The following is a 26,832-nucleotide window of genomic DNA, read 5'->3' as shown; positions in this document are numbered from 1 at the left end:
CAGTAACAACAGGATTTAAAAAGGCTGAAGAGCAGTGAAGAACTCCCATAAAGGGGAGGAGAATAAAGAAAGGAAGGGGTTAGGAAGCCAGGAGTCAGGACGTGATGGTCAATAAAGTATGAAAAAGAAACAAAATATGAAATGGAAAAATAGCGGCAGTGCTGAAATCAAAGTTTATGTGTGTATATAATCTATACTGTGTGTCTGATAGTGTCCTGTATGGAAATGTTTGCAAAAACTTCAGAAATCAACATCAAATTCGATAAATTGCTGTCATCAAGTAAGGTGAAGCTCTATAATCCCTCCATTCTGGATGTCACAAACCGTGCTCCCACTAACCTGTGCTCTCTGGTAAGGGTTAATGAGGTTAACCCTTCAGGACAGCCCGGCAATATTGGTATATATGGACTTTTACTGAATAGCTGCATGTAATATTTCACTTTTCCTGAGCTGTGATCACAAACGTAGCTGTTTGCCTGAAGTCTTGGCCGCTAGCAAACAGCAATTAGACTTGGGCCTAATTCAGAATCCATTTTTTTTCATACGTGAAAAACTGAATTTTGTCTATTTTTCCTTTTTTATTTTGAACCATCAGTCGTCCATTTTTCTTCTAAGCAAAAAACAAACAAACACATTTCCAAGCCTCTCCTACTCATTAAACACTACAAACCGTACAGCACTCGGATGACCATGTGCTATCCGTCTATTTCTGTAGACACATTGATTTGAATGGTTGAGTTTAAGCTTTGACTCCGATAAAAAAAGATATTACTCCATTTTTGTTTTTTTTGGGGAGGGGTTGAATGGGGGCACTCTGTAAATAAAAAAAAAAAAAAACACAAAAATATGAAAAGACTCAGACTGTAATGGTTATGTGTTTTATCTGTGAAAAACATGGATGTAACATGTACGTGAAACGCAGACAACTGAATGAGGCCAAATGGTGTCTTTGATGAGACAACCCTATTAATGAGCCAAACAGTCCTAATCGCTGCTCTACCAGTTTGTAGGTTTCCGATTTTATCCCACCAGTATCTTTTCTCATAGATTCTCTCCCGTTCTTGTGTTTGGTAAAATTCCAGAAACTGACTTACCTCACCATCAGGAGTGGGGTCATGTGAGCGTAGTTGGTGTCACTCATGATGCATCCTGTCCCAAATCCTGATCCTGAACCAAAATGCTGTCCAGATGTGAGCAGAGAAGAAATAGTGGCCCAGATATAGATCCATCTGTAAGGTGTAAACTAAATCCCCATGTAATTCACAGCTGATGTTCAAACGGGAAAGGGGCAAAACTGAAAGTTCTCTCTAGTTACTGGAAGTCTGGACCTCGGTCTGACATTTACTGACGTATTTACTAGGAACATATTCTCTGTAGGAGGATGGACGTCCATAAATGATGATCAGGTGGACATCTTTGTATGTGGGACAACCATGTGCTATGACCTGATTTGTTCTTCACATCCTTAGTTGTAGTGAGCACTTATTTCGGTTTCTACGGCCAGGTTTAGCACTTGTATAAGGATATAAATGAAGTAAAGGAAAAACCTTCAGTAAACACATTGAGAACCCGGGCAGTCCGCTTTAGGTGTTTCGCGGTTTGGCTTGGATGTTTTCTGCATAGACATTTTTCCACTATTAATACTAATCTGGGTAGTGAGCGTCGGAAGTTGCCCGGGGTTGTTATTTCTACAAACACACTTGCTGCAGTTCACATTTCTGCCTGCAGGGGCTCCGCTCTGTGGCACACAGGAAAATATGACTACTTCTGGTTGCTTTTCTGTCCCTGGCCGGCCTGTATGTGGGGGTGGACCAAGAGGTTTCCAGTAATGTGGAAATAAGCAGAGCCATCTGTGTGGGAGAGCTGGGTTCATTACGGGAAATTAATGTGAGGAAACTGTGGATCAGACACGGTGATAATGTCACGCAGACCCCAACATAGATCCAAGAATTCACTGGCTGCGTTCAACAAAATGATTTTATTTAGAGGTTCCGACTTTTCATCCCACCTATATGCATAATGTCCAGAAATACTTCCAGCAGCCGTATAAAATACTGCACATATTATACACATTATGCTATGGAAATCTGGTGCTTGATAATGTATTTCAGCTCCTCAGTTTATTAGATGAGGGAACATGTGCGGACGATACTTTGTGGGGGAATCTTCCTATTTCTTCTCCCTTGCCTATCGAATATTTGTGTGATCCGACGCCGCTTCTCTACCTGATAACAGGAGCTGCTATTTTATAAGTGGGTGATAAAAAGTACAAAAAAATCTACTGTCAGAAACATCAAAGTAGGAAAAAGTCAGTTTTTAACACATTAAGTATAAAAGGAGAAAGCTGTCTTGCTTTGGTTTAGAAGACATGAAAGAACCAGAAAGGGTTTCTTATGTGATGACATCTCATGTGTTCAAGATTCTTCAAAGGGATTTCCGCAGTGATAAAGGGGTTGCTATCAATATCAAAGTCATGGATCCCTATAAAACATATATTAGAAAGTTTGTAGAACTTTTCATTGGTACAATAATTTAATCATTACTTAAAACCAGAATATCACATTTAATATTCAACGCTGATTTGAGTATTAGTCCTATTCAGAAAATTACTCTTCTCTCCCTTGATAGTTGACGTATGTAATATCTATCTACAATATATGTCAAAAGTATTGGGAACCTACACAATACAATTACATGAACTTCTTATTGGTCCAATTGCAGCTGTAGGAGTTTCTGCTCCTTTGGGAAGGATTTCTACAAGATTTTGGATTGTATATGTGGGAATTTTTGCCCATTCCTCCACAAGAACATTCGTGAAATCAGACACTGATGTTGAAGGAGAGGTCCTGGTTTGCAGTTTACATTCTAGTTAATCCGAAAAGTGTTTGATAGGGTTGAGGTCAGGACTCACTACGGCCAGTCATGTTCTTTAACACCAACCTTCACCATCCATGCCTTTATGGACCTTGCTTTTTGCACTGGGGCAGAGTAATCCTAGAACAAAGAAGGGCCTTCCCGAAACTGTTACCACAAGTTAGAAGAGTAGAATTGTCCAAAATGTCTTGGTATGTAAAGAATTAAGAATTCTCGTCACTGGCACTATGGAGCCTCGGCCAACCAATGAAAAACAACTCAATAGCATTGTCTCCAATCCTGCAAAATTTGCGGTTAGTCAGGTAACATTCTCCTGGCATTCGCCAAACTGAGACTCGGCCATCAGACTTCCAGATAGAGAAGAGTGATCCCTCACTCCACAGAACGCATTTCCATTGCTCCAGAATCCAATGGTGGCTTCTTTACCCCACTTCATCTGAAGCTTGGTGATTTAAGGCTTCCTTTCAGCTGCTCGACCATGGAAACCCATGTCATGAAGCTTCTGGTGCACATATTTTGTCTGATATTAATGCCAGAGGAGGTTTATTGAGACAGAGAGTTGGTGACTTTTATGAACTTTGCACCTTCTCAGTCGGTGACCACTCTCTGTAACTGTACATGTCCTAACAACTTTGTGACTGAGTTCTTGTGGTTCTTAAATGCTTCCACTTTTCAATAATACCACTCACAGTTGATGGTGGAATATTTAGTAGACAAAAACTGACTTGTCACAGTGGTGTTATTCTATGACAGGACCACGCTCGTATCTGTGAGATCTGTACAATGACCCATTCTGTCACAAATGTTAGTAAGAGCAGACTGCATGGCAGGGACTGGCTTTATTCTACCTGTGGCAATGGGACTGAATGAAAAAACTGAAATTGCTGATTAAAAGGTGTGTCCCAATTGAAATTGAGCAAAAAAATTCACACCACCCAGAAGCCACAGATTACCAACAGGGCTGCTGGGTCCTGCGATCTGCTAGTCACCTACCAATCACAGGATTCTGCTAGTCACCAGTAGAATAGCAAGTAAAAGAATAGTGAACAAAAGTAATGGGACAAGAGTTGAGAAAAAGATTCCCAAGAACCTGGTCCAGTGATCATGCTGGTAGCCTATGACTGCCAGACCAGATCGCTGTGAAGCTCCTCTTACTTACTGGTGTCCTCGGCTCATTCTTTTTAACAATAAGCCCGGCACAACGTCATCGTTGAGGAGTAAAACGCATGACATTGTGCCAGACCTGCTAAGCAGAAGAGGCGCTGCCAGGTATGAGAAGGTTCACAGGGTTATTGTCTGGAGGTCACAGGCAGTTGGCCACTGGGCTAAGGTCCTTCACATATTTTTTATAAAATGTAGTCCCTATAGTTTTGTCCATATAGTCTCTCTCTGTATGTCTTTCTCCTTGCTATTCTCCCGGTGACTTCCAGTTACTTAGGGCTTACTTGGCATTCCCGATGATGATATAAGTCATCTTCCATTTGCAGTATCTAAGAGCGCTAATATTATTTAAGGTAAAATATTGGGCCCTGTATGAATGGAGCATGTGCTGCTGTAGAAAACACTGAGCCATCTCTTCTGTGGGTGGCTGATATTTCCTTACTGGCGTTGTGCAGGTAGTAATCGTGGTCTGGAATATTGGGGAATGGTTGCGGTTTGTGTCCTCGTTCGATTTAGGTAATTGCCTCATCGTGGAGCTGCAGCTCATCTTATTCTGGGCACATGTGGCTGGACATGGAATAATCCATGTGTCTCTTTCAGGAAGCTTTACTGGACAGATGGGGACAACATCACCATGGCTAATATGGACGGCTCAGAGCTACAAGTCCTCTTTACTGGACAGAAGGGACCAGTCGGTGAGATTTTAAGGCTACATTTCACCAGTCATTTACTGATCCTGAATCAGAAGTGTATGAAGATCTCGTGTATGAAGATCTTGAGCACAATACACATATTAACACTTCTGTATATAACTATTGGATGTGCTGAATACTGTACACTTAGTTATTTGTTTTCTCTGCTTTGCAGGCTTATCAATTGATTACCTTGAGAAAAAGCTTTACTGGATCAGTTCTGGGGCTGGAACCATCAATAGATGTAACCTCAACGGAAAAGGACTGGAAATTTTACTTACTATGAAAACATATCTGGGAAAAGCAACCGCATTGGCGATAATGGGTAAAGTACTTATAAAAAGCTTTTTAAAATTCTATATGATTCTGTGCAGCTTAAAGCTAACTTAGAGGGGTTGTCCAGGAGCACAAAGTGATTTTCTGTTGTCTATGGAAAGTAATCTAATTGCTCTTAATAATATACTCCAATTTTTAAATGTGCCATAATGTCCCAGTTTCAAAGTGACCCTCGCCATCGTAGCAGCTCCACCGGAGAACACTTTGTGTGTGTTGACACCCGATGAATGGAGTTGGCAGTGAGGCTCATAATAGTAGCTAACCCAGCCTAAATCTCTGTCTTATCTTTGACCATGACAAACAAGAGGGCTGGCTTTGCTGTTTAATTTAGCCAATCAGCCAGCCTCTTCTTCACATGTCAACATAGAGGAAGGTCCCTCCTGTGTGAAGACCAATGCAAACATGGAGCTATTAGAACCAGGAGACTGGCACATTTTGAAGAATAAAGTATATTATTAAGTGCTATTGAATTTGACTTCATATACAATCAAGCATTGCTGCTGGACAATCCCCTTTAATTATGAGTGCCTAATTATGAGTGCTTAAAGCATTTAATCCTTATATTTGTAGAGGGCAATAGGTAATATTCAGATTTTGGTCAAAACCTTATTTACAGAGAACCTTTCACCAGTTTGAGCATTTTAAACTGGCAGCATGATAGAATAGTGGCTGCTGAGATGAGTTAAACATATTTTCTATATTTTAATTTCTTCTCTCCTTTGCAGAGATATTAGCTTGTAAAGTTTAAATTATAATTTCAATTTGGCGTAACCAGAGATTTGTCTGTGGAAGCGTGTACATTTTGCCCTGCATGAGATTGACCAATCATAAGCAAGCAGCATCTTTCAAGGGAGAAAAGAACACGCCCTCCTCTTCTCACCAATCTCTGTAGCTACTGTTTAGAGATACTGCACAGTTGAGTTGTGTATCATTACAAACACTTCCAAATCTCATCTCATGGCAGTCAGTGAGGGGGAGAGTTGGTCGACTTCATACAGGGGAGAAGTACACGCCCACAAGGACAAATCTCTGGTAATGCCCAGATGAAACTATGATTATAACCCAAAGTTTTTAAAATAATATCTCTGCAATAGAGAGGAGAAATGATAAAATAGAAAATTATAGTTTACTCAATTATTCCATGATGTGGCCAGTTTAACATGCTCAATCTGGTGAAAGGTCCTCTTTAAACAGAATCTGTCACCAGGTATTTGAGAGCTGCATAATTTAGAGACAAAGACCCCTGTTACAGTGATGTGTCACTTCCTGGGCTGCTTGCTGTAGTTTTGATAAAATCACAATTTATCAGCAGGCAACAATCATTAGAGGATTAGTAAACCTGCTGCCATGTAGTCCTCCGTATTCTGAACTCTATATAACCCTGCCTCCACCACTGATTGGCAGCGTTAGTGGTGTAGGTGGGGTTATACAGAACTCAGAGAACAGGTAGATCTGCAGCAGATAAAACAGGGATTTTATCAAAACTGTAGCAAGTGTTCAGTAAGTTACACATCTCTGGAATCAGGGTAACACATTCTTTTAATTGGGTTTATTTAAAAATTAGGAAGTATTTTTCTCTCCATATAGGAAACACAGTAGAAATTGTTTTGCAATAGTTGTTTGGGGTTGAGCTAATATTTATTTCAGAGCCCCAACTGATTTAGCATACACAATCTTATTATTTTGGATTTTATAGTGAATATATTGCCAGATCTGTTCTTTAATATTTCTCATTTTCTCAGGTGACAAACTATGGTGGGCAGACCATGCTTCTGACAAAATGGGAACTTGCTATAAGAAGGATGGGTCAGATCCCAGGGTCTTGCGTCAGAACACCAATCAAGTCATGCACATGAAGGTTTATGATGAGGAGATCCAGAAAGGTAGGAACGAGACCATGGTAATAATAGAAAGGGTCTTTCTCCTCCTTTCTTGTTCACTGATCTCTTCTTCATGCCACTTTCATTTTAGGAACCAACAACTGCTCTGTCAATAATGGAGATTGCTCCCAATTGTGTCTTCCAACCTCCTCCACAACGAGATCCTGTATGTGCACTGCTGGCTACAGCCTGAAGGTCGGGCAGCAGACCTGTGAGGGTGAGTACTGACAACCTACTGCGTTCATCTGACTTGCCCAATTGCATGATACTGATAGATACTATTATTATGCAGTCTGTGTAACTAATTGTGGCTATTTCCAGTGGGCATGAGGTTTCTTTACATCTAGGGGTCCTTTGCCTGGCCATGGTGGGCCACGTAAGTGGACTTCATAGAGTCTGATACATTGTGTGCACTGCTTTATCACAGGAGTTGGCTCCTTCTTGCTCTACTCTGTACATGAAGGGATACGGGGAATTCCTTTGGACCCAACAGATAAGTCAGATGCTCTGGTTCCGGTCTCTGGTACTTCCCTGGCTGTTGGGATGGATTTCCATGCTGGTAAGAGTCTCTAGTTTGCATGACATTTTATTCAGTAATTGGCATATTCTTTGCAGTATTGTAACGGTTTTCATATCGTCCCACAACTACCTGCTTGTGTGTTGTGCATCATTCTTGGTATTGGTCCATGGCTGACCATGGATATTGGGTCTAGTGTGTGAAGCGGGTGGCTCTCTTGACTTCTTCGGTTTGACAGCTGTCAAGAGAAATGAGGACTGAGCATCTCCTATAATTCTAGAGAGATAAGCCACCTCCACAAGTGTCTGGTAGAAACTGATCTCCCTCTGCTTATTGGAGGAAACATGAATGCTCAACCGAGAGAAGTGTGCATGTTTATCAGAAGGTGAAGGGAGGTGTCTGTCAGCTAAAATCGCGCACACTCAGTCTCACACACACAATCACACACACACACTTTCGCACACACTCTCACACACACATACACACTCACACACACATACACACTCACACACACATACACATACACACTCAGACACAATCTCACTCTCACACACACTCTCACTCTCACACTCACTCACACACACACACTCTCACACTCACTCTCACACACACTCTCACACACACTCTCACACACACTCTCACACACACTCTCACACACACTCTCACACACACTCTCACACACACTCTCACACACACTCTCACACACACTCTCACACACACTCTCACACACACTCTCACACACACTCTCACACACACTCTCACACACATTCTCACACACATTTTCACACACATTTTCACACACACTCTCACACACTCTCACACACACTCACACACACACTCTCACACACACACACTCTCACACACACACTCTCACACACACTCACTCTCACACACACTCACTCTCACACACACACACTCTCACACACACACACTAGATAACTTTTAGCGAAATGAATGGTTGATACTTAATTCCTCCATTAAACAGGAACACTCAACTTGATCGCTCCTGTGTTGTCTGTCAGGGAGCTGCTGTCAGACTTTGTCAGTGGATTATCTTCAGCGAGAAAAAAAAATAAATTCAGTAGGTCGGAAAGTTCGCTCCCTCAATCATCACCTGTAGATGTAGGGTAGAGGTGCTAGAGTCCCCACTCCAGGGTTGCCAAGTTGATTTTTTTAATTTTTTTTATCGAAAAATCACGGACAGACCATACTTTTTTACGAACACATTGGAAAACCATAATAAATCATTGATTATAAGTGATACAGGTCTGCAGCCTATAATTCTGATATGAGACATCAGCTGCATTCACTGTAAACTGTAAAATGAGGATAATTACAGGCAAAATTATCTGTATAATTTTCTAAAGCCTCAAAAAAAATCACTGATGCATCAAATATTTTTTATGGACAGGGCAAAAAAATACCTTGTTTTTATGGCTGTCTGGAAATTTCTGGACGGTTGGGACCCCGCCCCATACACACTGTCGACCCTTCCTTCGGGGTTCGGCTAACTTGTCTAATATGTATGGTGGCCTTAAGTTTCCCCTTTCTTTAATGAACCTAAACGCATAGTATCATTCCTTTGCGTTTGTCACTTTTTACCTTTTGTATTTTGTGTACGTATAAAATAAGATGTATTTTTTTCTGTTCTTATTAACATTCATGAAAATTGTATTAGTGGTAAATCCGTACTGGCAAAATGTACACGTGTTCTAAAAATTCTTCAAGGTAAGGTAATAATTATTGTTTTTTATACTTATTCAGATAATGACACAATCTACTGGGTGGACATGGGGCTCAGCACCATCAGCAGAGCCAAACGAGACCAGACGTGGCGAGAGGACGTGGTCACCAATGGCATTGGCAGAGTGGAGGGAATCGCCGTGGACTGGATAGCAGGTTGGGCATGAGGAGCACTTTACTACCATGACACTACTCTTGTCTGTGTGTACAGCTGATGATATAGCGTCTCCTATCTGATGTCAGATGAATTACACACGAATACATGGAACCTATAGATAATAATGTCCATGTGTATAACTAGCAAGACTCATTTCTGGAAGTTTTGGTATGCTTAGTACATGAGTAGTAATATAGAAACTTACTATTGGAAACTTTTCTAAAACCTAAAACTCTTCTAAGATCCCATAATAATAATAATAATAATTAGACACTTCCATAGGACAGGTTATAATTGGTGAGGCCATCCACTAGGGCCCCTACTTGGTCACGATTATTGGTGCCCGAGTCCCCTGTTTAGAATGAATGGTGGTCACATATTGTCCATTCAGCATTTGTGGGACTGACTGAGCGCCATCGTTCGTGCCGGCGTTATCGCCCAGGACAGTGAAAATAAACGTATATCTTGGACAACCCCTTTATATCGGTGTCAGAAAAACAAAGCTGTGGCTGCCATCTAGATATATTAGGAAATTAATTGGCACAGAACTGTGGACATAAAAATGACATGATGATGAAAGGTGTGTGCTCATTCATTGACAAATCATTTAGTATTGATTCCTTGTATTGATTCCTCATAGGAACACTCCTGGCTAACCTTGCTGTCTGGATGTGATTAGACACATAAATTCTTAATATGAGTATTTTGTTTAACAAGAATGCCATGGAAAAAGACTGGAAGAACAATTACTGAGGCCGCAGTTCTTTTTTTTTCGGTTTCGGCTCTGATCAGACAGTGTCAATGTAAAATTTGGCTGTCTCCAATTCTTTCCTCCCATTTATGATTTCATTGTCTGTCGCTTTCTTTCTTCCACAGGCAACATCTACTGGACAGATCAAGGCTTTGATGTTATTGAGGTGGCTCGTCTGAACGGTTCCTTCCGCTATGTTGTCATATCTAAAGGGCTGGACAAGCCCCGGGCAATTACTGTGCATCCCGAGAAAGGGTAACGTGCATTCACATTCAGTGGGAATAGTAATAATAACAGCCTTGTGGCACTTACTTTGCTTTCTTTGTCATGTTAGTTATCTGTTTTGGACTGAATGGGGTCAATTCCCTCGTATTGAAAGGTCATTCCTAGATGGAAGTGGAAGAACTGTCCTGGTGGAGTCCAGCATCAGTTGGCCTAATGGAGTCTCAATAGATTATGAGGTATGAGAGATACTAATATGATGTGACTCCTGATTTTCTATAACCAGGAGACTTACCAAGATCATAATTTTGCATACTTGGCCCTTTTTGCTAGTTCGACGTGTAATGCGCCGATGGCTTCCCTGTACGCAATAACTATTATTCCATAATTCTATGGTGTCTATTGTCCCACGGACCGGGCATTTAAAAAAAATACTTTGGATATGAGTGGTGTTCGGGATCACAACTTATCAGCTATCCAGAGGTTAAGTCTCCTTACAAGAACGGGGGTGCTGTGTCCCTACATATATAGAGTAGTGGCCATTCATAGTAACATAGTTTGTAAAGCCGAATAAAGACTTGCGTCCATCAAGTTCGACCTGTTAGTTCTGTAATTGCTAAAGTTGATCCAGAGGAGGGCAAAAACCCCAAATGATTTGGCCAATCTTCACCTGAGGAAAAATTCCCTCCCGACTCTGAAACCAGCAGTCAGAATAAATCCCTGTATCAACCTACTATTTTATTTTATTTTTAAGTATATGCTGAAATCTGCCTGGTATCTAGAAATGCATCCAGTCCCCGCTTGAACTGGTATAGTGAATCCGACATTACCGTCTCCTCACTCAGTGAATTCCATATTCTCACTGCTCTTACCGTAAAGAACCCCTTCCTATGCTGGTGCTGAAACCTTTTCTCTTCCAGTCTTAGTGAGTGCCCTCTTGTTACCGTAATATCCCTCCTTTTGAACAAATCCCGGGCAAGATCTCTATACTGTCCCCTAACATATTTGTACACATTTATTATGTCCCCCCTCAACCTTCTCTTTTCCAGGCTGAATAGTTCTAGTTTTGCCAACCTCTCTGGGTATTGCAGTCCCTCCATTCCCTTTATAAATTTTGTTGCCCTCCTTTGTACCTTTTCAAGCTCATTTATATCCTTTCTATATATTGGGGCCCATAACTGAGCACAGTATTCCAAGTGTGGTCTGACCAGTGCTTTGTACAGTGGAAGAACAATGTTCTCATCCTTTGCAGCTATACCTCTTCTGATACATCCCATTACCCTGTTTGCCCTTACAGCAGCGGCCTGACTTTGGGCACTCCAATTTAGTTTGCTATCAATCAAGATGCCCAAGTCCTTCTCCATCTGTGAATTCCCCAATGATTTCCCATTCAGTGAGTACTGGTGACTTCCATTTTTCCTTCCCATATGTATGACCTTACATTTCTCCTCGTTAAACCTCATTTGCCATTTAATGCTCCACCTACCCAGCTTATCCAAATCCCTCTGTAGGTCTGCACTGTCCTCTTTTGTATTAATTGTTTTACATAACTTTGTGTCATCTGCAAATATTGCTATTTTACTATTTATCCCGTTGACTATGTCGTTAATAAAGATATTAAATAACATTGGGCCTAGTACAGACCCCTGTGGTACCCCACTAGTGACGCTTACCCAATCTGAGTATATTCCATTTATAACCACCCTCTGCCTTCTATCCTTTAGCCAGTTAGCTACCCACTTGCAGACATTTTCCCCCAGCCCCATCATTCTCATTTTGTATACCAACCTATTATGTGTCACGCTATCTAACGCTTATTGAGAAGTCGAGATTCACGACATCCACTGGTTCCCCCTGATCTACTCGAGAGCTAACCTCCTCGTAGAAGTCAATCAGGTTTGTTTGGCAGGAGCGATTCATAAGGAAAGAATCCATGTTGGTTCGGGATTAAAAGATTATTAGCATCAAGATGCTCCGTAATTGCCTCTTTAATGAAGCTTTCAAAAATTTTGCCCACAACGGACGTCAGACTCACCGGCCGATAGTTTCCGGCGTCACTTTTCGCTCCCTTTTTGTATATTGGCACTACATTCGCCTGTCGCCAATCAAGTGGCACAGACCCAGTCTCAACAGAGTCCTTAAATATAAGATATAACGGTCTGTCTATCACATTACTTAGTTCCCTTAGTACCCGTGGGTGTATGCCATCAGGTCCTGGTGATTTGTTTATTTTAATGTTACTGAGGCGTTTCTGTACCCCAGCTTGGGTTAGATTTGTCATACTTAGTGGAGGATTAAGTTTGTTACTTCTCATTTCTCCTGTTAGTTCGATTTCCTTTGTGAAAGTTGTCGAAAAAAAATTATTTAATAGATTAGCTTTATCCTCATCTTTCTCTATGATTTTGCCTTCCTCACTTTTTATCGGTCCAATATTATCCGATTTAATCCTTTTACTATTTATATACGTAAAGAACAGTTTGGGATTTGATCTACTTTCCCTAGCAATACGTTTCTCTGTTTCCTCCTTCGCTATTATTATTTGTTTTTTACAGGTTCTCGTTTTTTCCTTGTAACACATTAGTGCCTCCTTACTGTTTTCCTGTTTTAATCTCTTGAATGCCTCTTTTTTGCCATTTAACGCCCCTTTTACGTTCTTGTTCAACCATATTGGTTTCCTCTTATTTCTGGCCCTTTTATTCCCATACGGTATATATCTGTCGCACTGAGTATTCAGAATTCTTTTGAAGGTTTCCCATTTACTATTCGTATTCCTTTGATTAAGAACTTTGTCCCAGTCAATAAGTTGAAGGCTTTCTTTCAGCTGATCAAACTTCGCCCTCCTAAAGTTTAATGTTTTTGTTGTTCCCTTATTGATAACCCTACTGAAGGGCATTTTGAAGTCGATAATATTATGGTCGCTATTACCTAGGTGCCCCCCTATCTGTACCTCAGTTATTCTATCAGGCCTATTAGTCAATATTAAGTCCAACACGGCCTTCCCTCTCGTTGGTTCCTGCACTAGTTGGGAGAGATAATTATCCTTCATATTTGTCAAGAACCTTTTTCCTTTCTGAGATCTACAGGTTTCTGTTTCCCAGTCAATATCCGGGTAGTTGAAATCCCCCATTACAATCACTTCATTATGTTTTGCTACTTTGTCTATTTGTCCTAATAGCAGATTCTCATTTTCCTCTGTTATATTGGGTGGCTTATAGCAGACCCCCAGTAATATTTTATTATTATTTTTAGTTCCCTCTATCTCTACCCACATGGACTCGACCCCCTCTTCTCCCTCTCCTATATCTTCCCTTAGTCTTGGTTTTAGACATGACTTTACATATAAGCAGACTCCTCCGCCTTTCCCCTGTTTCCGGTCCCTTCTAAATAAACTATAATCTAATAAATTTACCGCCCAGTCGTAGCTATCGTCTAGCCAAGTCTCTGTTATACCTACGATGTCATACCTCTCCTCCGATATAAGCGCCTGCAGCTCATCCGCCTTATTGGTCAGGCTTCTTGCGTTGGTCAGCATGCAAGATAAAACTTTGGGGTTATTTAGCATCCTATTCTTCTCTAACGATCTAACTGTACTATCCCCACCCCCCTCTCCACCCTCATTATATTCACTTCTCCCCTTCCCCCTTGCTTGCCTCACATCCGACCTATTTCCTTGGTTTCCCCCCCCCGTCTCTAGTTTAAAAACTCCTCCAACCTATTAGCCATCTTCTTCACCAGCACCGCTGCACCCTCCCCATTGAGGTGCAGCCCGTCCCTACGGTAGAGCCTGTAGCCGACCGCGAAGTCGGCCCAGTTCTCCATGAACCCAAACCCTTCTGCCTTGCACCAACTCTTTAGCCACTTATTCGCCTCCCTAACTTCCCGTTGGCGCTCCTGTGTGGCTCGCGGGATTGGTAGTATTTCTGAGAAAACTACCTTGGAGGTCCTTGCCCTAAGCTTCCTACCTAGGTCCCTGAAATCATTTTTAAGGACCCTCCATCTACCACTCACTTTGTCATTGGTGCCGATGTGGACCATGACCGCTGGGTCTTCGCCAGCCCCACCCAGTAACCTGTCAACCCGATCCGCGATGTGCCGGACTCGAGCGCCAGGGAGGCAGCACACCGTTCGGCGATCCCGGTCTTTGTGACAGATTGCCCTGTCTGTCCCCCTAATAATAGAGTCACCCACTACCAGAACCTGTCTTGCCTGCCCTACACTTCCCCCCCTCCCCCTCATTACTGGAGCATACACTCCCCCGGCGGTCAGAGGATCTGTCGTGCTCCAATAATGCCGGTTCTGAACCAGCCTTCCTATACTTCTTCCCTCTATCCCTCCTAACTGTTATCCAGCTCCCTGCCTGTTCAGCCTGCACTTCCCCTCTATGCTCCACCCCCAGTATTGACCCATTGAGTGTCTGCTCGGTGAGCAGCAAACTCCATTCCATGTTGTCGATGCTCCTCAGTACCGCTATCTGAGCACTTAGATCCAGAATTTGGGCTTCCAAGTGCACGATATGCTCACATCTCTCGCAGCAGTATGGATCCTCGAGCGGTTGCTCACGGAATGCATACATTGCGCAAGATGTACACTGCACGGCTCCGGCCAAAATGGACGTCATTCTAAATATGGGGATACAGTCAGTATATATATACAAGTACAAAACACAATTATTTATATATAGGTGTATGGACGGGGATCAATTAGGGATGTGCAAGTGTATCAATTAGATATCGGCGGGGAATCAGTTAAGTATCAAGTATGGACGGGGGAATCAGATAAGTAGGTCAGGTGGATTAATTAAGTAAAAAGTAAAGTAAAGAAAGATGAAATACAGTCAGCAATTCAGTCCTAAGTCCTCCCTTCCAAACTCCCTGAATCCAAAGTCACTGAAAAACAAGTCACACACTTACTTTCGTTCGCACTTACGCTCCGGACACACGCAGCTCGTTCACACTCGCAAACTAAGAGATTTAAAGAGTTTTTTTTTTTTTTTTTCTTCCTTTTCCAGCAATGTACCCTTCACCTCAATGCACTTCCAAAGGACTTGATGTCCAACCAGCTGCCCCTTATAACCCTTAATTATGACCCCTTCCCCTTAATTAACCCCTTGTGAGTAAATCTACACCTCAGGATTTTAGTGCAATGTAGTTAACCCTTAAATACACAGGTAGTAAACTAAGAAACTAAAACTGTAGTGAGAAAATAGGTTTTAAAAAGCCCAATAAATCTAAACAGGTAGAAAAGCACTCAGCAAGTCACAATGCAGCACTCACCGCAATTCACACAGGTATTTTCTGCAGGATTCCCAAATACCTCTTCACTGAAAAACAAGTCACACACTTACTTTCGTTCGCACTTACGCTCCGGACACACGCAGCTCGTTCACACTCGCAAACTAAGAGATTTAAAGAGTTTTTTTTTTTTTTTCTTCCTTTTCCAGCAATGTACCCTTCACCTCAATGCACTTCCAAAGGACTTGATGTCCAACCAGCTGCCCCTTATAACCCTTAATTATGACCCCTTCCCCTTAATTAACCCCTTGTGAGTAAATCTACACCTCAGGATTTTAGTGCAATGTAGTTAACCCTTAAATACACAGGTAGTAAACTAAGAAACTAAAACTGTAGTGAGAAAATAGGTTTTAAAAAGCCCAATAAATCTAAACAGGTAGAAAAGCACTCAGCAAGTCACAATGCAGCACTCACCGCAATTCACACAGGTATTTTCTGCAGGATTCCCAAATACCTCTTCACTGAAAAACAAGTCACACACTTACTTTCGTTCGCACTTACGCTCCGGACACACGCAGCTCGTTCACACTCGCAAACTAAGAGATTTAAAGAGTTTTTTTTTTTTTTTCTTCCTTTTCCAGCAATGTACCCTTCACCTCAATGCACTTCCAAAGGACTTGATGTCCAACCAGCTGCCCCTTATAACCCTTAATTATGACCCCTTCCCCTTAATTAACCCCTTGTGAGTAAATCTACACCTCAGGATTTTAGTGCAATGTAGTTAACCCTTAAATACACAGGTAGTAAACTAAGAAACTAAAACTGTAGTGAGAAAATAGGTTTTAAAAAGCCCAATAAATCTAAACAGGTAGAAAAGCACTCAGCAAGTCACAATGCAGCACTCACCGCAATTCACACAGGTATTTTCTGCAGGATTCCCAAATACCTCTTCACTGAAAAACAAGTCACACACTTACTTTCGTTCGCACTTACGCTCCGGACACACGCAGCTCGTTCACACTCGCAAACTAAGAGATTTAAAGAGTTTTTTTTTTTTTTTTCTTCCTTTTCCAGCAATGTACCCTTCACCTCAATGCACTTCCAAAGCACTTTCATGCTTGCTGCCACACCATTTAAAGTTAATAGGAATGTTCCTATAGACTTTGGGTAGGCGATGAGTGTTAACTATGGAAATACCCCTTTATTGTTGACTGGGGGTAAACTCTGTATGTGAATGTTTATATGAAACCTCTCTAAGTCAAAGACCCCGATCACAGGGAGTTGATAAAATCTTATTCCATGCTCAAATCCCCTAAGGTTTCACATGCTATGTAAGTGAACATAATAATTTTTACCCCTATTCCATGCTCCAGATAAAACTGGTGCAGAGTTTTGTGAGGAGTATCTTCATTCTTCCCATTGGTTCTGCATAGAAAAGCCTCAGATTAGCCCTATTAAATGACAATGATACCAATCCATGTACAGATCCACCGGCCTCTTAATATCAGTGGCCTCAAGAGTTCTGCCGTGTATGTCTCGTACATACACGAATCCTAAAGTGCTGACGTACGTCCCAGGTGGCCTTCCTGCTCTTTTGGGTACGTGTGTATGCTCTTATGCAGCCGTTCCTGGGGCCGTCGAGTGGATGACTCTTCCTGATAAATATGTCATCATGTACCGAATGTGTTCAGGGGCAGATCTCAGCGTCGCTTTTCTTGCAGGAAGCAAAGCTGTACTGGTGTGATGCTCGCACTGATAAAATTGAGAGAGTCGATTTGGAAACCGGGAAGAACAGGGAGGTTGTGCTGTCCAACAACAACATGGACATGTTCTCGGTGTCTGTTTTTGAAGATTACATCTACTGGAGTGACAGGTGAGGACTCTCGCCGATGTTCTTCCTAATTCATTATCTCTGCCCATCAAGTAGATTCTCTATTCCAGTCTATTGTAATGTTCTGTACGGTGTAGAAAATGTGTCCGACTTTTTTACCACAATAGAGTCTTTTTGAAAGGTTTTGTCTTTCTATGATGACCTCTTCTATAAAGCATGTGGGCGGGTAGTGAGGAGCCTCCTGTATTAGCAGATACTTCCAAAAAGCAGTAATATCCATAAGATATTTTGAAGTGTGCAGTGGCTGAACCTAAAAATGAAAACCCTATCAACTGATGGGATGCCGCAATTAAGGAAATCTCACATTTTCTTTGTTCACGTTATGTTTTATGTTCATGATCTGCATAAACCCTGGAAGAAGCTTTTCACGGTGTTATCAGATACTAGTAATCACACAAAGAGATAGCTGTGAGATCAATGGGGCGGTGGGGGGGTATGCAAGCAGCAGAATAGAGGAACGGCTGGAAAGTATGATTTTTTTTGTTTTTCTTTATTTAATTTTCACACCACTGTGGGCCCAATAGTATAATTTATGAACATAAAGCCCCATTGTGAGGTATTTCTGCTACATTTAGTCTAAAGGACACTCTTAACCCACATCTGGCCCATAATCTCATATACGGCGGGTGAAATACGTATTGAATACGTCACCAATTTTCTAAGTAAACATATTTCTAAAAGTGCTATTGACATGAAATTCTCACCAGATATCGGCAACAACCCATCCAATCCAGACAGGCAAAGAAATTAAACCATAAATGTCCATAAATGAAGTTATTTGTAATAATGAAAAATGACACAGGGAAAAAATATTGAATACATGAAGAAATAGGTGCAAAAAGCCATGGAAAGTCATGACACCAGCAGAAATCTATCAGTAATTAGAAAGTAATCCTGCCACTTAGTGAAAAATATCAAATGGTTCAACTGATGGACTATAAAAAGTGTCTCATTACCAAGGTGTCACACAAGAAACATCTCATTATGGGTAAAACCAGTGACCTGTCTCAAGACCTTTGCAACTTTATTGATGCAAAACACAAAAACACATTAATGGCATTGGTTACAGAAGAATTTCTAAACTACTGAAGGTTCTAGTGAGCACTGTTGGGGCCATAATCCAGAAGTGGAAAGAACCTCATTTCACCATAAGCCGGCCACGACCAGGGGCTCTCCGCAAGATATCAGACAGAGAAGTGAAAAGAATTATGAGAAGATTTGTCCAAGTGGCAAGGACCACCTGTGGAAAGCTACAGAAAGACCTGGAATTACCAGATACAATTGTTTTAAAGAAAGCAATAAATAATGCACTCAATGTTCATGGCCTGTATGCTTGCTCACCATGCAAGACTCAATTGCTGAACAAAAAGCATGTTCAAGCATGTTTAAGGTTTGCTCAACAACATTTAGACAAGCCTGTGAAATACTGGGAGAATATAGTCTGGTTAGTTGAGACCAAAATTGAACTCTTTGGATGACATAAAACACACCTTGTTTGGAGCCCAAAAGGTACTGCATATCAACCCAAAAACACCATACCAACAGTAAAGTTTGGAGGGTGGAACATCATGGTGTGGGGCTATTTTTCAGCGTACGTCACTGGCAAACTTGATATGATTGAAAGAAGGATGAATGGGCAAACAGAAATTCTTCAAAAAAAATCTGCTGCCATCTAGCAGGGTGGTGAATATGAAACAATGGTGGACATTTCAGCAATACAATGATCCTAAACACACAGCCAAGGAAACTCTAAATTGAATTCAGAGAAAGAAAATAAAGCTGCTAAAATGAGACAGCCAATCACCTGACCTGAATCCAATAGAAAATATATGGAAGGAACTAAAGCTCAGAGTTCATAGAAGGAGCCCACGGGACCTTCAGGATTTGAAGAAAGGCTGTGGAGTCAGTAAGCCAAATCTTCAACTTCTCAATTTCCCTGACTTCCGACTTTCTGACTCCATCTCTGACTCCATGATTCCACAGCACTGTCCTACTACTGAGCATGTAGATAAAGTGCAGCACAGATTTATCTCAACTGAAAGCCTAAATACTTAGTCAGGAATAGAACTGACATTTATAGGACATTTCATAATGTTCCCAAATTCTTTTTTAAAAAATTACAGCACATACTGCATTGAACTACTGTACTCAATTTATTATATATTGCCGGAGTCGGTCCATTTTATACCGACTCTGACTACTCCAAAATGGACTCCGACTCTGACTACACAGCCCTCATTTGAAGAGTGTTTGTGTGGAAGAATGGTTCAAAATCACACCTGAACAATGCATGCGACTAGTTTCTCCATACAGGAGGTATCTTGAACCTGTCATCACCAACAAAAGCTTTTGTACGAAATATTAAATACATTTCAGTAAACGTGTTCAGTACCTTTTCCCTGTGTCATTTCTCATTATTACACATAACTTTATATATGAACCTCTATGGTTTGATTTCTTTCCCAGTGTGGATTGGATGGTTTGTTATAGACATCTGGTGAAAATTTCATGTCAATAGCATCTTTAGAAATATATTTACTTAGATAATTGGTGACATGTTCAATACAAATTTCACCCTCTGTAGATATTTTCAGTTTATAATCTGAAATAAAGAGATTGGATCGGCAATACTGAAAGCACACAATCAACGTCTTGGAGGCTAAATCTTGTATCTGGGTTTTTTTTTACCTTGAGGGAGCTATAATACATGTGTGGTGGTGCTCAACAGGCCAGAAGTTCTTCAGTAAATCCACATAAAATAAGCATAAACTGTGGCACTATCCCTATAACTTTAGAAAATGCCTTATTCATTTTCAAGACAGAAAAAGTGATGGCCGTTTTATGCTACCAAGAACCTCCTCGAGGCTTCAGCCGTTGTTAGCCATAAACAAACGTCGCTTTTTCATCCTGTATCTGCTCTCTGGCATATTAATAAAGCACCATTTTAAAGTTATGGGTGAGTGCCACAGTTTATTTTTATTTTTGGGGATTTATGTTCAGCTTATATGTAAGGAATAGTGTTGAGCGAGTGTGTTCTGTTCCGGGTATGCTCGGGCCGAGCTCCGAGTAGTTACAGCTGCTCGGTGATATGGTTGAATCGCTCCCGTGTTCATGATTTGCAACTGTTTAACAGCTTTATTACATGTGAGGAATGTGTAAGAAATAGACATTCCTCACATGTAATAAAGCTGTCAAACAGTTGCAAATCATGCACACGGGAGTGATTCAAACATATCACCGAGCAGCTGTAACTACTCGGAGCTCGGCCCGAGCATACTCGGCGAAAGGGTTAACAGAACATATTCGCTCAACACTAGTAAGGAACATTATCTTTTGTGCCCACCAAACATTCCTGCTGAAAAAGATATGATCCCTTGTCATTTCAGAAGTTATGTGAAGTTATGTTTTGTCTTTATATACATTGCTTGAAGATGTCTGATGCGTACCTCTGACTTGTATGTGTCTCGTCCCACAGGACTCATGCTAATGGCTCCATTAAACGAGGTCACAAAGACAATGCTACAGACTCTGTGTCCTTGAGAACTGGAATTGGAGTACAACTTAAAGACATCAAGGTGTTCAACAAAAACCGACAGAAGGGTAAATATGCCTTACAAACATTTTATAAGACCGTGCAAGTTACCTCCTGTATATAAAGACTCACAATCAGCCCACATATACCAAACCCATCAGGAGATTTATGCTAGTGGACCATGGGCAGCATGAAAAAGGGGACAAGCTCCTTACTTGCACATGGCTCTGTTTTGTTTTTTTACCGGAAACGGGAAGAAGACAAGAGAAGTGGCTTTCCATTGGCTTCTCCCCACATGGCTCAGCTTGACTGACAGGTCTCTTCTTATAAACAAATATGAAAACACCTGTCAATCAAACAAAGCTTGGCTAAAATGCCACGATCATCTTGACTCTCCTCCATGTTCCCATTCATTTTGATCATTGAATGGTGCTAATCTGTTTTGGCATCCAGCTACTTGATTGCATTTCTGCAAAAGAAATGAATTTCCTTGGATTTCTGCGGCAGATCCTCTTGTAAATACATGTTAGATTTGCTGCAAGCATATCAAGAGGACAAGAGGATCCATCACCAGGCTATTCTTGCGACTCGCCTGTGTACTCCTTTTTTTAAGTTTTTTTTTATATGGTTCTAGAGATATTGACCCTTGTATTTAATGCTAATTTTTCCATTCTTTACCAATTAGGCTGACTCGATGGTAAGTCCAGAGGTGTGCCTTTAGGCTGCTTGGCATAGTTACCCTGCGAGCACCACCCTTTTGTAAAGACCAAAACAAAATAAAAACACCCATATCTCTGGAACCATATGGTGGATTGCTCAGGGGAGCAGCGGAAATAACAGCAAAAACTAGCCAGTTTTGACCTGGTGACAGATCCTCTTTAACGCTCTTATAGTTTTTCCTTAAGATGATATTGTCCCAGATGTGACTCCATATTAAATTTTTTTATACTAGGCGCAAAACCATTGTTAAAGAATGCTGATCGGATGCAGGTTTTACAGCCCATAATGTCTTATTTATGTTTCACATTCCAGGAACCAATGTGTGCGCTGAAAACAATGGTGGCTGCCAGCAGTTGTGTCTGTACCGGGGAGGAGGTCAGCGTACTTGTGCCTGTGCCCATGGCATGCTTGCAGAAAATGGTCTAAGCTGCAGAGAATACGATGGCTACCTCTTGTATTCAGAACGTACTATTCTAAAGAGCATACATTTATCTGATGAAAGTAGCCTAAATGCCCCGGTGAAGCCCTTTGAAGACCATGATCACATGAAGAATGTCATTGCTTTAGCGTTTGACTATCGGGAGAGCAACAAAGGAGGCACACGTATCTTCTATAGTGATATCCACTTTGGGAACATTCAGCAAATCAACAATGATGGCACAGGACGCAAGACGGTAGTTGAGAGTAAGTGATTTGACCAACTGCTCTAAACAGACTGTCCATCCAAATGACTGACAGACTTACATTTTTCCGACCACACAAGGGCTACAGTTCCCTGCACAGCTGCTGACCAGGGGTGCTAAGTTAGTGCTACTGCCTGTTTATTCACAGGAAGATGGTGATGCTGGCAGTGAAATCCCAACAATCACAAAATAATGATATACCATAGTAATATGCCATCACTTTGTGTGTTGGTAATAACCCTTTAATTTATTCATGATATATAAATCACTTCCTGCTACAGCAATGTATTTTCACTTCCCAGTAGAAAGTGGCAGTTTCCATTAGGTTGTGACAATGCAGGGCATCTTCACCCCTTGATCATGATCTCAGCGCTCCTGCTATCTGATCTCTAAGCCCACTTACTCCTCGCTGCTAACACAGACGCAGCAGTGAAGAAGAAGCAGTGTGAATGTGTGCCAAAGGTCTGTTAACTTATTATATGCCACAGTCAATAGCGCCCACGGCATGGAAGGAGTTTGCCAGAGGGAGATCGCTTCCTCTGTATCTCCATCAGCTCTCTGCAACGCGACCACAGGAAGACGATGATTGATTTGGCAGCCTGAGGCCTAATATTGGCCTTTGGCACAATTTATTAGGCATTAATCTATTGGGATGCTTATCAGTATAACACTGACAGGCTAGATAACGCACTGCACAGTGTCTACCCTATGTTGTCAAAGGATCGCTTTTGGGCCAAATAAATATTGTAAAAAATAGTTTACAACAAGTCCATATGGATCCATAGTATAATACATCTAGTTTAATTATTTATCCTGCTCGGTTATCCCCTGCAAATAAAAAAGAAAAACTACGCCAGAATTTTCAGTTTTATACATCTGCGTCACATAAAATGAAATAAAAATAAATCAAAATAGTATCCCAAAATGGTACTAATGAAAACTGCAGCTTCATAAGAACAGCCTTCTCAAAGCTGCGTGAACAAAAAAATGAAATAGTTATGGCTCTCAGAAAATAATCAAAAAAACAAACGTTTTTTGCAAGTGATTTTCTTGTGCAAGAGTAATGAAAGATAAAAAGATAGGTTTCACTGTAATTGTACTGACCCATACCTTAAAAGCTATAAAAGAGGATTTTGGGTACTAGCCATAAAATCTTCCTTGGAGCCTTCTTTGGGAACATAGGAAACTACGGGTGTATTCTGCTGCCACCTGGAGGCTGGCACTAGGAATTACAGTTACAGAGAAAGTTGGCTCTTCCCCTGCAGATTACACCCACCTCCAGATACCAGAATGAACCAGTTGGTGAGAAGTAGGAGAAGCTATACAACATCCAAGAACGGCACAATAAAACAGAACAAGAAGGCTTAGCCCCAATGGAAATAAAACATCCCTAAGGCTCATAAAGGTTATAGCTGTGTTCCCCAATGAAGGCAACAAGAAAGAGATTTTACATTGAGTACCCAAAATCCTCTTTTCTCTGTCGATTCATTGAGGTACAGAGGAAACCATAGGACGTCCCAAAGTGTTCCTAACATTGGGAAACAAAATAACGACAGAACATCAAATGTAAAGGGATAGTCAGGCAGATCCCTCAGGCCATGACCTGCTACTTGCATCACCCTACTACCTAGATGTGAAGGAATGAACTCTGTAAAATATAAGAATGTGTGGGCAGAACACCAAGTGTCAGCCTTACAGAGCTGCAGAACGGAAGCCTGATGCTGAAAGGTCCACGAGGCCCCTGCCGCCCGGCTGGAGTGAGCCTTACCCCTCTTCTAGAGGTGCGGGGCATGAGACAAAAGGCAAAGGACCATCTGCACCAGTACCTGAACGCCGAATGCGGTAGTAAAGGGTCCTGCATCTAGACGGAAGACGATACCACCTGCACAATTAAAGAATGTGCAATCCACCTTTTGTCAGGATTAAAGAAAGAGTTAATTCCAATCTGTTTCCCTAAAGTAAAAGGGAAAAGAGAGGATTTGTAAAAATAAAAGCTTGAAGCCTCTGTCTGCCTCCTTTTGACACTAAGGTAAACTGGTTTAGTCCAGAGTCTGCCAGTGTGTGTAGTCTGTAGGGCAGCAGCAAACACCTATGGTTTGCTATATCCCCCAAGGAAGCGACCGAGAAGCCTACATATTCATCCTGCTTGGAAAACATGCACACAAAAAACAGAAATCAATGCCAGAATTGCTGTTTTTTTTGTTTTTTCATTCGTTTTTACAAAAATGTAATGGCAAGTGATCAAGAGGACTTAAATTATGCAAAAATGGTACCAATGAAAACTACATCTTGTCTTGCAAAAAGAAACTCTCATATAGTTCCATTGATGCGAAATGTTAAACTTCTAACTCTGTTTTTGTCTACACAAAAACAAGGTTAATATTTTCAATGTATTAATACTTGTGCTGACCCCATGAATAAAGTTAACACTTCCTTTGTGCAGTTAAATGAAGTGAAATTTTAACTTTATTTATTTTATTTTACTCACTTATCGCCATTAATTCCTCAGTTCTTTACGGACATTTTCATCACTGTCCCCATTGGGGCTCACAATCTAAATTCCCTATCAGTATGTTTTTGGAGTGTGGGAGGAAACCGGAGAACCCAGAGGAAACCCACACAAACACAGAGAGAACATACAAACTCCTTGCAGATGTTGTCCTTGGTGGGATTTGAACCCAGGACCCCAGCACTGGAAAGCTGCAGTGCTAACCACTGAGCTAATCCTCATCACCTACCAAAATAGCAAGAAACCCCAGAAGTATAGATTTTTGTTTTGTTTTTTACTCCCCATTAGATCGATATTTTGTTATACATACTCCAAAAAGATGGCACTAACAAATACATATTCTGCAAAGAAAGAAGCACTCAACAGCAATATTGATGTGTGTGAGGACATTAAGGCCGAATTAGACCTTGTCCAGGGGTGTAAAGGGAATCTGTCAGCAGGTTTTTGCTACCTCATCAGAGAGCAGCGTAATGTAGACCAAGGCGCCCTGAATCAAGCGATGTGTCACTTAGTTTATGGGTGCAGCGGTTTTGACACAGAATTTTTAGATCTAGCAATGCAGCAGAGCGGAGAAAGCTGCACTTGTCCGCACCACCCTCTGTATGTACATAGTCTATAGACAGTGAGCTGCTTATCACAGAAGGGGGTGGAGTCAGACTACCAGATATGTGCTTCTGTGTCCCAGCAATGATAAGCTCCTGGTGCTAAAACAATCATTACAGGGAAACGAAACCACTGAGCTTGATAAGAGAGGCTGAAATCTGTTATGTGACCCCTACAGCAGGCGCTCTGCAGCTTACACAGCAAAACCTGCTGACAGATTCCCTTTAATAGATTAATACTACCACATGCACAGAACATGTGAATGTACATTGCAACATGGGCAGAATGTTAGCATAGAGGAGGAATGATGACATCTTTATATTGTATCTTCTGACAGATGTTGGTTCGGTGGAGGGACTGGCGTACCATCGTGGCTGGGACACCCTATACTGGACCAGTTACACCACGTCTACAATCACCCGCCATACTGTTGACCAAAGCCGTTTTGGGGCCTTTGAGAGAGAGACAGTAGTGACCATGTCTGGAGAGGATCATCCTCGTGCCTTTGTCCTGGATGAATGTCAAAAGTAGGTGATGCGGGAGTTAATTTTGCCCAAATTCATTTGATAAAAATGATGAATAACTAGTTTATGGATTCTAAGTGGGAACATTTCTCCTTGTGGAGAGTTAAAAGTCGGCATAAGGAAATTTATAAGTCATTAAATCTGTAAATATTCTCTTCAGAGAGAAAGAGAACTAGAACTCTAGTGCCTCCTATCAAGAGTTGCAATCCTAAAAGTCAATAGCAATCCTTTAGTGAGGCTTACCACAACTTGCGATAAAAAATCCAAACCAGACTGTCCAATTGCAGACACGTTTTGGGGTGTTTGGCCCTCACCAGTGCTAAGCAGGAGGTCTCTTTTGGCTGTATTTGAGCCCCTGACAGGGCATTTAAGGGGGAGCGTTAGTTTTTTTGTATCCTAAGTCATTTGATTAGACTCCTTTAAAAGTCACTATTGACTTTTAGGATTGCATCCCCAATAAGTGGCACTACAGTTTTAGTCCTTTTCCTCTCTGAAGAGGATATTTGCATATTCAGTTTACCAGAGGAGCATTGCATGGCCTATAAGTCTACTTACGCTGGTTTGGCACTCCTCACAAGGAGAAATTTGCCCCCTCATATTCCATGTAAGAGGCCTGTCACTTAGCCAAATCACACTTTCTGTTTTGCACTGATGAAGGGTAAACACTCCGAAATATGTGTCTGCAAATGGGTTGTCTAGTTGGCACTAGAATTGTAGTCCTCTTTCTCTCTGAAAAGGATATTTGCATACTTAGTTTATGGATATCACATTTAGGCCACGTTCAGTATTTGGTCAGTATTTGACCT

The 26,832-nt window shown here is 41.3% G+C and overlaps 1 protein-coding gene across 2 annotated transcripts in view; it reads left to right on the top strand.

Moving 5' to 3' along the window:
• The window catches only part of LRP1 (LDL receptor related protein 1), a 385,437-nt gene that overhangs the window by 273,444 nt on the left and 85,161 nt on the right, over positions 1–26,832 (top strand). For both annotated transcript variants that reach the window (XM_073663345.1, XM_073663344.1), the window contains exons 31-42: positions 4,636–4,730; positions 4,903–5,052; positions 6,806–6,946; positions 7,035–7,160; positions 7,371–7,502; positions 9,225–9,359; positions 10,237–10,366; positions 10,446–10,572; positions 17,286–17,437; positions 20,931–21,055; positions 22,020–22,391; positions 25,840–26,029. In XM_073663345.1, coding sequence (XP_073519446.1) covers positions 4,636–4,730; positions 4,903–5,052; positions 6,806–6,946; positions 7,035–7,160; positions 7,371–7,502; positions 9,225–9,359; positions 10,237–10,366; positions 10,446–10,572; positions 17,286–17,437; positions 20,931–21,055; positions 22,020–22,391; positions 25,840–26,029 — 1,875 coding nt within the window. The remainder of the gene's footprint in view (positions 1–4,635; positions 4,731–4,902; positions 5,053–6,805; positions 6,947–7,034; positions 7,161–7,370; positions 7,503–9,224; positions 9,360–10,236; positions 10,367–10,445; positions 10,573–17,285; positions 17,438–20,930; positions 21,056–22,019; positions 22,392–25,839; positions 26,030–26,832) is intronic.

This window comes from Phyllobates terribilis, unplaced genomic scaffold, assembly GCF_046119375.1.
Source record: "Phyllobates terribilis strain yellow unplaced genomic scaffold, ASM4611937v1 Scaffold_2__4_contigs__length_985480577, whole genome shotgun sequence".
NCBI classification, from domain to species: domain Eukaryota; kingdom Metazoa; phylum Chordata; class Amphibia; order Anura; family Dendrobatidae; genus Phyllobates; species Phyllobates terribilis.
The sequence above is the reverse complement of the archived record's forward strand: the minus strand, read 5'-3'. Positions and strand labels throughout refer to the sequence as shown.